Below are 12,629 nucleotides of genomic sequence, written 5' to 3'. Positions count from 1 at the left end.
GTACGTTTACCTTGCTCGACGTTGCAGCTCACGGTTTTGCCGTCCCTGCCCGTGGCCAACACCGCGACCTCCGGCAGTCTCTGCACCAGATCGGCATTGACTCCGTTTGGTAATGCAGCCCCGTGCATCACGTGATCACAGTCTTTAGCGCACACCGTCTCAAAGTCGTGCCCGGCAGTTTCTGCGGACGTATCCGGGCGGTGAGGGCCCCCGGACTGGGGACTCCTGCCAGAGCCAGGGGCTGGAGTAGTGACAGCCGCCGCGGTGCGCGATATTGAGCCGGGGAAGGGCTCCGGGCAGGGTTTGGCCTCTCTGTCCATGGCCCTGTTCTTCTTGTTTTGCAGCGCCTCCTGCAGCCACTGCTGTTTGCTGGGGTCCTCGGGTGGGCTTTCCACTCTGGTCACCACAAACACCTTGTGGCCCTTGCCGGGGCTGGACACCAGCGAATAGATCTCCGCCGGTGAGCCCACGGCAGCCGGGCTCTCCGACCCTGCCGACCGTGAGCCCGTGCCCATGAAGATTCCACCCTCCACCTCAGACTCCGTGACCGACTCCTTCTCCGAACCATCCCAGTGTTGTTCAGAGTCAGGCTTCTCGGTCGTAGGCCGAGGCACCGGCTCCTCTCTTGCTATCGAACGCCTGTTACAGTCCACGGAGGGGGGGGTCACCTCGGACTCGCCCACCCCTCCCGCTCCCTCGGCATTCCCGGTCGCCGCCGGAGCGCCCTCGCGGGCGTTCCCGTTTTCCGATCTCGCCTCCTTCGGGCAGGCCCGGTCGCTCTTGCACAACTCCGCTTTCTCGCACAGAGTCACAGTGATCTCGGGCATGGAGGCAGACACGCGCATCTTATGCTCCTTCTCCTCATTTTCCTTGGCCAGGATGAAATTCCTCTTGCAACCATTTTGTACCTCAGTGAGCAGAGCCTTCTGAGTTTCGATGAAACTCTTTACCTGAGCAGAAAGGAATGAATGAATGAATGAATGAATGACCTTTATTGTCATTCAAAATGAATTGAAAGAAAATCATTTGCCATGCAGCTACAACAGTACAGAGCAAAAGACACAAGACACACAATTTTAACACAAACATCCATCACAGTGACTCCTCCAGACACCCCTTTACTGTGATGGAAGGCAAAAAAAATTATTCTCTCTTCCCCCATGCTTCACCCACGGACAGATAGTTCGACTTCTGCCGAGGCGACCGAGGCTCCCGAGTCAAGGAGATGGAAGGCCCCGCGGCCGAACCATACCGGGCGATGGAAGGCCCCGCGGCCGAGCCATACCGGGCGATGGAAGGCCCCGCGGCCGAACCATACCGGGCGATGGAAGGCCCCGCGGCCGAGCCATACCGGGCGATGGAAGGCCCCGCGGCCGAACCATACCGGGCGATGGAAGGCCCCGCGGCCGAGCCATACCGGGCGATGGAAGGCCCCGCGGCCGAACCATACCGGGCGATGGAAGGCCCCGTGGCCGAGCCATACCGGGCGATGGAAGGCCCCGTGGCCGAGCCATACCGGGCGATGGAAGGCCCCGCGGCCCTATGGGTCTCGACCAGAAACGTTACCCATTCCTTCTCTCCCAAGATGCTGCCTGACCCGCTGAGTTACTCCAGCATTTTGTTTCTACCTTCGATTTTAACCAACAACTGTAGTTTTTCCTACCCATTCACAGTAATTCTGTTATCCCACTCTCCCATCCGCTCCCTAGGCCTAGAATTCCCAACCTGGGATAAATTTCGCCTACCATTATTGTTATTTGAACTTAAAATAATAATGTTAAAAACAGTATTTTTTAATTTCCCTTTTGTCGGTTGCTTTATTATGGTAAAAGTGTAAACTGAAATTACTTGAGAAAACAGGGCGGGGGTAAATTTACTTTCGAAAAGTAAACGAGACGAAAAAGATTGGGAACCCCTGTCCTGGGAACCTCTGGGCAATTTACAGAGGGCCGATTAACCTGCAACTTTTGCTTCAACATTGATTGATTGATTGAAAGATTCAGTATGGAAACAGGCCCTTCGGCCCACCGTGTCTACACCGACCATCGATCACCCATTTACACCACAGATGCACCCCAATATTTCGACTTTGCGATGGTGCAAACGGCAGCGACCCACAGCTCGCTTCCGGCCACGTGATCAGGTGTTTTAAATGCATTTCGACTTACAATATTTTTGGTTTACTATGGATTTCTCGGAACAGAACCCCGTCATACGCTGAGGAACACCTGTAGTTGTACGTCATCCGACTTTCTCATCCACTCCCTACACACCAGGGGCAATTTTACAGAGGGCCGATTAACTTGCAAGTCTTTGGGATACGGCAGGAGACCGGAGCACCCGGAGGAAACCCACGCGGTCACGGGGAGAACGCGTGCTAACTCCGCACGGACAGCACCGTTTCACAATGGAGGTTTCTGCAAACACCAACCGTTTCTTTCTTGGGCTCCCTGTCCAGGTCGAGCCTCAGCAGTGACTGGTTGACCTTGAGAGCCAGTGAGAGGGCCATGAGCCCACCGGTCTTGATCTCATTCTCGCGGAGGTCCAGCCGGAGCAGACGGGGACTGTCGGCGATGAACTCGGCCACAGCCACAGCACCTGGGCAAAGAAAGAACGCCTTTAGTTACGTTTATTTTAATGTCAAGTGTACCGAGGTACAGTGAATTTTTGATGCCAAGTGTACCGAGGATTTTTGTTGCGTGCTAACCAGCCAGCGGAAAGACAAAGGCGGCACGGTAGCGCAGCGGTAGAGTTGCTGCTTTACAGCGAATGCAGCACCGGAGACTCAGGTTCGATCCTGACTACGGGTGCTGCACTGTAAGGAGTTTGTACGTTCTCCCCGTGACCTGCGTGGGTTTTCTCCGAGATCTTCGGTTTCCTCCCACACTCCAAAGACGTACAGGTATGTAGGTTAATTGGCTGGGTAAATGTAAAAATTGTCCCTAGTGGGTGTAGGATAGTGTTAATGTGCGGGGATCGCTGGGCGGCACGGACTTGGAGGGCCGAAAAGGCCTGTTTCCGGCTGTATATATATGATGATATGATATGATAATACATGATTACGATCGAGCCATTTACCATGTACAGATACAGGATATAGGGAATAACGTTTAGTGCAAGGTAAAGACAGTAAAGTCCGATCAAAGATAGTTTGAGTAACTCAGCAGGTCAGGCAGCATCTCGGGAGAGAAGGAATGGGTGACGTTTCAGGTCGAGACCCTTCAGACTGAAGTCTGAAGAAGGGTCTCGACCCGAAACGTCACCCATTCCTTCTCTCCCGAGATGCTGCCTGACCTGCTGAGTTACTCCAGCATTTTGTGAATAAATCGATTTGTACCAGCATCTGCAGTTATTTTCTTATACCACAGATAGTTTGAGTATCTTTGGTACAATGAGGTATCTCCAATGAGGTAGATAGTAGTTCAGGACCGCTCTCTTGTTGTTGGAAGGATGGTTCAGCTGCCTGATAACAGCTGGGAAGAAACTGTCCCAAAAACTTTGTTCCGCCCCCTCCCCTGACATTAGTCTGAAGGGTCTCGACCCGAAACGTCACCCATTCCTTCTCTCCCGAGATGCTACCTGGCCCTCTGAGTTACTCCAGCATTTTGTGTCTACCTTCAATTTTAACCAGCATCTGCATTTTTTTTCCAACAGCTCTTGTTTAGTTTATTTTAGAGAAACAGCACGGAAACAGGCCCTTCGGCCCACCGAGTCCGCACCGACCATCAATCGCCGCACACTAACACTATCCTACACACACACTCTAAGGACAAGTTACGATTATAACCAAGCCAATTAATCTTCAAACCTGTACGTCTTTGGAGTGTGGGAGGAAACCGGAGAGCTGGGATAAAACCCACGCAGGTCACGGGGAGAACGGACAAACTCCGTACAGACAGCACCCGGGCTCAGGATGGAACCTGGGTCTCTGGCGCTGTGAGGCAGCAGCTCTACCCGCTGTACGGACGTGGCTTTGGAGAGCCTGCAACCTCCCTCTGAAACTATTCAAACCAAGACAACATTGGCAAGGATTGGCAAAATCTCAGACACTGCTGAGACTGTACTCAGACACTGTAGCAGTGCCATCAACTTTTAGAAACATAGAAAATAGATGCAGGAGGAGGCTATTTGGCCCTTCGAGCCAGCACCGCCATTCATTGTGATCATGGCTGATCATCCACAATCAGTAACCCGTGCCTGCCTTCTCCCCATATCCCTTGATTCCGCTAGCCCCTAGAGCTCTATCTAACTCTCTTTTAAATTCATCCAGTGAATTGGCCTCCACTGCCTTCTACGGCAGAGAATTCCACAAATTCACAACTCTCTGGGTGAGTTGTGAATTTATCCAGCAAATGATTTCATCCGAACCAATCTCAAACCGATCAATACGTCGGAAGTAATCAAAGATCTAATTTTCCAGTCACGTTCACCATCTGCATATATGTATATATGGTCCTTATCTTCACAGGTGAGCGTATATGGTCCTTACCTTCACAGGTGAGCGTATATGGTCCTTACCTTCATAGGTGAGTGTATATGGTCTTTACCTTCACAGGTGAGCGTATATGGTTCTTACCTTCACAGGTGAGCTTTGTAGATGCCAGTCCTAGCCGCAGCACCGACCTGTTTGCAATCAGTCCGTCCTTTAATTTATGAACGCCTTCGTTCCCGATAGAATTGTGACCAAGATTTAACGTCTCCAAACTCAAAGTGTAAGGCTGAGGGAAGAAACAATGGAATAAAAGTTATCTGGTTTAAATCCAATTTACGTTTGTAGGCATTGCCGTGAAAACTCTCCCGGATGGAGTCCATTTGAAGCACTGGAAATAAAACCTGAAGCTGTGCAATCCAATGAAAAGGTTAATTGGAGCAGCTCTGTTAACGAGCTCGGGATATGGGAATGGCTCAGGAGAGAGGAGGCATCGGTTCAGTATGAAGAAGGATCTCGACCCGAAACGTCACCCATTCCTTCTCTCCCGAGATGCTGCCTGACCCGCAGTTACTCCAGCATTTGGTGTCTACCTTCGATTTAAACCAGCACCTGCAGTTTCTTTGCTGCACAGGAGGCCAAGGACATTCACTTGGGAGTATCTAACATCTTTAGTCTTTAACCTTGAGAGGCACAGCGCGGAAACAGACCACTCAGCCACCGAGTCCATGCCAACCAGCGATCATCCACACCCCGTACTCTAGCACTATCCTGCAGACTGGGGACAATTTGCAATTTTACCTAAACAAATCAACCGACAAACTTGTACGTCTTTGGAGTGTGGATGGAAACTGGAGCACCCGGAGAAAATCCAGTCACAGGGAGAGCGTACAAAGTCCATACAGGTAGCACCCTTAGTCAGGATCAGACCCGAGTCTCTGGCGCTGTAAGGTGCAACTCTATTGCTGCTGTCCAGAACAAGGGGCCACAGTTTAAGAATAAGGGGTCGGCCATTTAGAACTGAGATGAAGAAAAACTTTTTCAGTCAGAGAGTTGTGAATCTGTGGGAATTCTCTGCCTCAGAAGGCAGTGGAGGCCAATTCTCTGAATGCATTCAAGAGAGAGCTGGATAGAGCTCTTAAGGATAGCGGAGTCAGGGGGTTTGGGGAGAAGGCAGGAACGGGGTACTGATTGAGAATGATCAGCCATGATCACATTGAATGGCGGTGCTGGCTCGAAGGGCCGAATGGCCTCCTCCTGCACCTATTGTCTATTCACTGTGTCGCCCTAAGGGAAAGGCCCTTCGGATCAGCGCGTCTGCACTCTCCATCAAAACCAATCCGTCACTAATCCCACTTTATTCTCCCTGCATTCCCCAGCTATTTAATTAACCTACAAACCCGCACAATTTTGGGAAACCGGAGCACCCGGAGGAAACCCACGTGGTCACGGGGAGAAGGTGCAAACTCCACACAGACAGCACCCGTGGTCGGGATTGAACCTGGTTCTCTGGCGCTGTGAGGCACTGTTGCTCCACTGCGCCAGTCTCCTAACATCACAAAGGGCTTTACAAAGCAGGTCCAGTCAACCAGTTCAACAAATGATTCAAACACCGGGGAAACAGGATAAGAAAAACAAACGGGAATGAGCGACCGTTGTCAATGTCAATGTTATTAATGCAGAAAATATAAAACAACGGTGTAAATACAATGATATTTTTAATACTGATCATACCGAAGAGAAACTTTTTAGCCAGTTTTTTTACTGTGTTCTAGGAAAACAAGCTCCTCAGCTGGCATTTAAGATAGTTAACGCTGGTTATTTTTGCCCACTTAATACTAATAGATTGTAAATAATTAAAATTATTTCAAAAAACTCAAAACTGCAATAGAGCAAATTAAAATTTGTTAAAAACCAATCTGATGAAAAGATAGACACAAAATGCTGGAGTAACTCAGCGGGTCAGGCAGCATCTCTGGGGAACATGGATAGGTGACGTTTCAGAGTGCTGGAGTAACTCAGCGGGTCAGGCAGCATCTGTGGAGAACATGGGTAGGTGACGTTTCACAGAGTGCTGGAGTAACTCAGCGGGTCAGGCAGAATCTCGTGAGAGAAGGAATGGGTGACGTTTCGGATGGAGACCCTTCTTCATACCTGAAACTTTTCTGATCTTTTTATGATCATCTGTAAAGCAGCAATAGATGGCGGACTGTAACCTCGGCCTCCAGCATTTGATTAATTTGCAAAGGCAAATCCTTCATAAGCAGCGTCAAAGGTATTTTAAATGTTCAGGGTGATATTAAAAAGAGCAACTAGAGCCGAGGGCAAGAGAAACCAAGGTCATGGTCACAGATGGTTGACATTCATCAACGGTCTCACAGAGCATGGGCAGACGACAGTGAAGGGACACAGGTTACATCAGTGCCCGTTTTAACTCACCAGGGCAGCTGCCATGTAGGTCATTCCATTGTGGGACAGCTGATTGTTCCACAGCACCAAAGTGATGAGCCCTTGTCTCTGCTCCTTCAGCCCGTCAGATATGTAGGCCAGGCCTGTGGGCAGAGCACCGTGCAATCTGTCAGGCAACGCTGGATTGTATTCACAGGACATAGAAATACAGGTGCTGCCCGGCTTACGATGCTTCGACTTGCGATATTTCGACTTTGCGACCCGCCGCCCACGTGATCACGTGCATTACACTGCATTTCGACTTACAATACTTTAGACAATAGACAATAGGTGCAGGAGGAGGCCATTCGGCCCTTCGAGCCAGTACCGCCATTCAATGTGATCATGGCTGATCATTCTCAATCAGTACCCCGTTCCTGCCTTCTCCCCATACCCCCTGACTCCGCTATCCTTAAGAGCTCTATCCAGCTCGCTCTTAAATGCATTCAGAGAATTGGCCTCCACTGCCTTCTGAGGTAGAGAATTCCACAGATTCACAACTCTCTGACTGAAAAAGTTTTTCCTCATCTCAGTTCTAAATGGCCAACACCTTATTCTTAAACTGTGGCCTCCGGTTCTGGACTCCCCCAACATTGGAACAGAATCTCCCCCAATCTCGGAACGGAACCCCATCAGAAGCTGCAGAGCACCTGCACAGATATAGAAAATAGGTGCAGGAGGAGGCCCTTCGAGCCAGCACTGCCATTCAATACGATCGTGGCTGATCATCCAAAATCAGTACCCGCTTTCTCCCCATATCCCTTGATCCTGTTAGCCCTAAGAGCCAAATCTAATCCTCGTCGAGAAGTGAACGAAGGGGGGGCCGCCGAGAACGAAGGGGGGGGGGGGGGGAACCTGGTCGAGGGTGGGGGGGGAGGATGGATGTTGCCACATGTGGCGGCAGGCAGTAGATAAGGACCGTTCGGCGAACTTTGTAGATTTGTCGGCAACAAAACGTGGCCGCACCTGTGTACTGCCCAGGTGAGGTCTGCCACACGCTTTTACCGGGTTGTACGCAATACAAAGCAATCCTTTACCTCGGAACATGTGACAATAAAGTATCATTGAATCATTGCCACAGAAGGCAGTGGAGGCCAATTCACTGGATGTTTTCAAGAGAGAGTTAGATACAGCTCTTAGGCATAACAGAATCAAGGGATATGGGGAAAAAGTAGGAACGGGGTACTGATTTTGGGTAGTCAGCATAGGTTTACTAGGTTAATTCCCGGAATGGCAGAACTGTCATATGTTGAAAGACTGGAGCGACTAGGCTTGTATACACTGGAATTTAGAAGGATGAGAGGGGATCTTATCGAAACGTATAAGATTATTAAGGGGTTGGACACGTTAGAGGCAGGAAACATGTTCCCAATGTTGGGGGAGTCCAGAACAAGGGGCCACAGTTTAAGAATAAGGGGTAGGCCATTTAGAACGGAGATGAGGAAAAACATTTTCAGTCAGAGAGTTGTGAATCTGTGGAATTCTCTGCCTCAGAAGGCAGTGGAGGCCAATTCTCTGAATGCATTAAAGAGAGAGCTAGATGGAGCTCTTAAGGATAGCGGAGTCAGGGGGTATGGGGAGAAGGCAGGAACGGGATACTGATTGAGAATGATCAGCCATGATCACATTGAATGGCGGTACTGGCTCGAAGGGCTGAATGGCCTCCTCCTGCACGTATTGTCTGTTTCTGTTATTAGTGGGTGTGGAACACTCCGCAGAGGTGGGCGGCAGGGGACATAGAGGCTGCGTACCGGAGTCTAGGATGTGATTGTTGCGTAGATCGAGCAGTTGGATGGTGCAGTTGAACTTCAGCAGGTTGCCCAGCTGCGCTGAGTCCTGCAGGCCGTTCAGCTTGTTGTCCGCCAGGAACAGCTCCCGCAGTATCATGTTCATCTTCAAGGCGGTTGCTGCCGGGAGGAAGAGAAAGCACACAGTGAGACACCGTCTGTGTAGGAAGGAACCGCAGGTGCCGGCTTACACCGAGAATAGATGCAAAATGCTGGACTAACTTGGGTGGCACAGCAGGTAGAGCTGCTGCCTCACAGCACCGGACACCCAGGTTCGATCCTGACTACGATCCTGCTATCTGTACGGAGTTTGTACGTTCTCCCTGTGAGATGCGTGGGTTTTCTTCAACACTTCAAAGACGTGCAGGTTTGTAGGTTAATTGGCTCGGTGTAAAAATGTAAATTGTCCCTATTGTGTGTAGGTAGCGTTAGTGTGCGGGGGGGGGGGGGGACCGCTGGTCGGCGCTGACACGGTGGGCCGAAGGGCTTGTTTCTGCGCTGTATCTCTAAACTAAACTAAACGGGTCAGGCAGCATCTATGGAGAAAAAGAACAGGTGACGTTTCGGGTCCTGACCCTTCTTCAGACTGAGAGTCAAGGGGAGGGAAACCAGAGGTATGAAAAGGTTCAGACGAAATCAAAGCCGGCACCCATGACCAAGGAAAGGTGGAGCCCACAATGATCCATTGTTGGCTGTGAAAGAGGTGATTGGACACATTAGAGGCAGGAAACATGTTCCCAATGTTGGGGGAGTCCAGAACAAGGGGCCACAGTTTAAGAATAAGGGGTAGGCCATTTAGAACGGAGATGAGGAAGAATTTTTTCAGTCAGAGAGTGGTGAAGGTGTGGAATTCTCTGCCTCAGAAGGCAGTGGAGGCCAGTTCGTTGGATGCTTTCAAGAGAGAGCTGGATAGAGCTCTTAAGGATAGCGGAGTGAGGGGGTATGGGGAGAAGGCAGGAACGGGGTACTGATTGAGAGTGATCAGCCATGATCGCATTGAATGGCGGTGCTGGCTCGAAGGGCTGAATGGCCTACTCCTGCACCTATTGTCTATTGTCTATTGATAAGGAAGGGATATACGGATGTGAACAGAGGAAACTGGCAGCTTGCCTAGTGTGGGGAGAGGTGGAGGGAGAGGGAGTGGAGTAAGGTCTTGTCCCCAAACATCACCCGTTCCTTCCCTCCAGAGATGCTGCTTGACCCGCTGAGTTACTGCAGCATTTTGTGTCTATCTTCAGTGTGACATGGTGTGGGTAATCCCCTGCCACTCTGCCCCATCACCGACTTCACTGATCTTCCGAACCAAAATATCCACACTTAACCTCCTGGGCACCTGCTTTCTGAGAACTAATGGTGACTCTGATTGTTGCTGCCAAGAAAAAGATGTGAACTTCTAAAGCTGATCTGTGGAAATTGTTCATTATGGATCAGTGGAGACGGTCAAATATTAACAGGAAAAGCAGCAAGTCTGAAAAATTAAATCACTTTGAGGAAGTGATTGGCATCCAGTGACCTGTGTAAACCACAGAGGAGAGCAGCTCAGGGAACTCCACGCTACAAGAACATGATCTTTGCACTTCCTGTCAAGGTGATCATAAAACATAGAGCCGGATAAGGCCATTCGGCCCTTCAGTCTACTCCGACTTTCGATCATGGCTGATCTATTTGTTCCTCTCAACTCCATTCTCCTGCCTTCTCCCTGTCACCTTTGATGCCTTTACTAATCAAGAATCTCCACTTTAAAACTATCCAGGTTTATTCAGCAATTACAAGTCAAATCTTGGACATTTGACTTGTCCTTGATTATGCTGCTAGCCTTGCCGTGGCAGCGTGAGGTATAAATGGAGTCAATAGAAGGGAAGATAGACACAAAATGCTGGAGTAACTCAGCGGGACAGGTATCTCGGGAGAGAGGAATGGGTGACGTTTTGGGTTGAGACCCTTCTTCAGACTGATCAATAGAAGGGAGGTTGGTTTGTGTGATGGTCTGGGCTATGTCCACAATTCACTGCAATTTCTTGCGGTCTTGGATGCAGCCCGATAAAATGTTTTCTATGTTGACAACAAACTAAAGTGAACTGAACTGAAATCTTGTGTAGGAAAGAACTGCAGATGCTGGTTTAAAGTGAATGTAGACACAGAATGCTGGAGTAACACAGCGGGTCAAGCAGCATCTCTGGGGAGAAGGAATGGGTGATGATAAGGGTCTCGACCCAAAGCATCACCCATTCCTTCTTTCCAGGGATGCTGCCTGACCCGCTGAGTGACTCCAGCATTTTGTGCCTCCCGTTGAAGTGAAAGCTTTCCTCCTTTCAAAGCCAGGAGAGCAGAGCCCCACCGTTGGAACGGACCAAAGATACTAGAGGAGCAAGATAGACCACTCGACCCTAAAAACCGTAGTACGTCGTGGCGGCCATTTTAGTAGGCAGAAATTTGCAGAAACATTTAAAGAAAAATAACAAAAATCAGTGAATTGATAGATGAGATATATTCTGCATTTTAATGGTACATACTGTTCCCCCAAAACACTGCGAGAGGCTTGGTGAACGGTGGGTTTTGCTTACTAAAATGGCACCTTTGCGAACTACACTTCAGTATAGGTGATTTTAATGGAGTGGTCCATCTTGCTCCTCTAGTATCTTTGGTGTGACCATGACGTGATGCTGTCCCTTACCCAGGAGCATGAGCGGCCGCCCGGACAGGATGGCGTTTTCCAGATGAAGCACCACCAGGCTGCTGCTGATCCTTAGAGCACGAGCCACAAAGGGCGCAGAGTGGTCGAGCAGCGGCGTGTTCCTGGCGTCCAGGTACTGCAGGCAGCTGGTCTGCAACGTGGAGGAACAGGAGATCAACAAGAATGGTATGTTAGCATTCATAGCAAGAGGATTTGAGTATAGGAGCAGGGAGGTTGTGCTGCAGTTGTACAGGGCCTTGGTGAGACCGCACCTGGAGTATTGTGTACAGTTTTGGTCTCCTAATCTGAGGAAAGACATTCTAGCCTTAGAGGGAGTACAGAGAAGGTTCACCAGATTGATCCCTGGGATGGCAGGACTTTCATATGAAGAAAGACTGGATAGACTCGGCTTGTACTCGCTGGAATTTAGAAGACTGAGGGGGAATCTTATAGAAACATATAAAATTCTTAAGGGGTTGGAGAGGCTAGATGCGGGAAGATTGTTCCCGATGTTGGGGAAGTCCAGAACCAGGGGTCACAGCTTAAGGATAAGGGGGAAGTCTTTTAGGACCGAGATGAGAAAACATTTCTTCACACAGAGTGGTGAGTCTGTGGAATTCACTGCCACAGAAGGTAGTTGAGGCCAGTTCATTGGTTATATTTAAGAAGGAGTTAGATGTGGCCCTTGTGGCTAAAGGGATCAGGGGGTATGGAGAGAAGGCAGGTACAGGTTACTGAGCTGGATGATCAGCCATGATCATATTGAATGGCGGTGCAGGCTCGATGGGCCGAATGGACTACTCCTGCACCTATTTTCTATGTTTCTATGTTTAAGAACAAGAATGTCACATTACCAGTGGCACAGAGAGTGTAGACAACTATTCCAGGATGGGAATGTCAAGGTCCAGAGTCTAGCATTGTAAGCTTGGGAGGGGATGGCTGTGAGAGTTGGAGACAAGTACAGACTGGACAATTAATACTCCTACGGGTTTATGACTTTCAACTCCCCCTCAGTACGGTACAGAATCAACTTCAAGCTCCTCCTATTCACATACAAAGCTCTAAACGGGCTTGCCCCCCCCATATCAAAAATCTTCTAACCCACCACTCTATCTCCAGGTCCCTCAGGTCGGCCGACTTGGGGCTACTCACTATCCCACGGTCTAGGCTTAAGCTCAGGGGTGACCGCGCTTTTGCGGTTGCAGCTCCTAGACTGTGGAACAGCATCCCTCTCCCCATCAGAACTGCCCCCTCCATCCACTCCTTTAAGTCCAGGCTCAAAACCTATTTC

The 12,629-nt window shown here is 49.7% G+C and overlaps 1 protein-coding gene across 1 annotated transcript in view; it reads right to left on the bottom strand.

Moving 5' to 3' along the window:
- The window catches only part of LOC144611683 (protein phosphatase 1 regulatory subunit 37-like), a 43,644-nt gene that overhangs the window by 3,874 nt on the left and 27,141 nt on the right, over positions 1-12,629 (bottom strand). Inside the window, exons 6-11 of the mRNA XM_078430902.1 lie at positions 11,339-11,489; positions 8,629-8,784; positions 6,869-6,981; positions 4,577-4,718; positions 2,432-2,598; positions 11-950 (exon numbers count right to left, since the gene is read on the bottom strand). Of these exons, the coding sequence (XP_078287028.1) occupies positions 11-950; positions 2,432-2,598; positions 4,577-4,718; positions 6,869-6,981; positions 8,629-8,784; positions 11,339-11,489 (1,669 nt within the window). The remainder of the gene's footprint in view (positions 1-10; positions 951-2,431; positions 2,599-4,576; positions 4,719-6,868; positions 6,982-8,628; positions 8,785-11,338; positions 11,490-12,629) is intronic.

The sequence above is a fragment of the Rhinoraja longicauda genome, chromosome 41 (assembly GCF_053455715.1).
Source record: "Rhinoraja longicauda isolate Sanriku21f chromosome 41, sRhiLon1.1, whole genome shotgun sequence".
NCBI lineage: Eukaryota > Metazoa > Chordata > Chondrichthyes > Rajiformes > Arhynchobatidae > Rhinoraja > Rhinoraja longicauda.
This window is presented reverse-complemented; position numbering and strand designations above follow the sequence as displayed.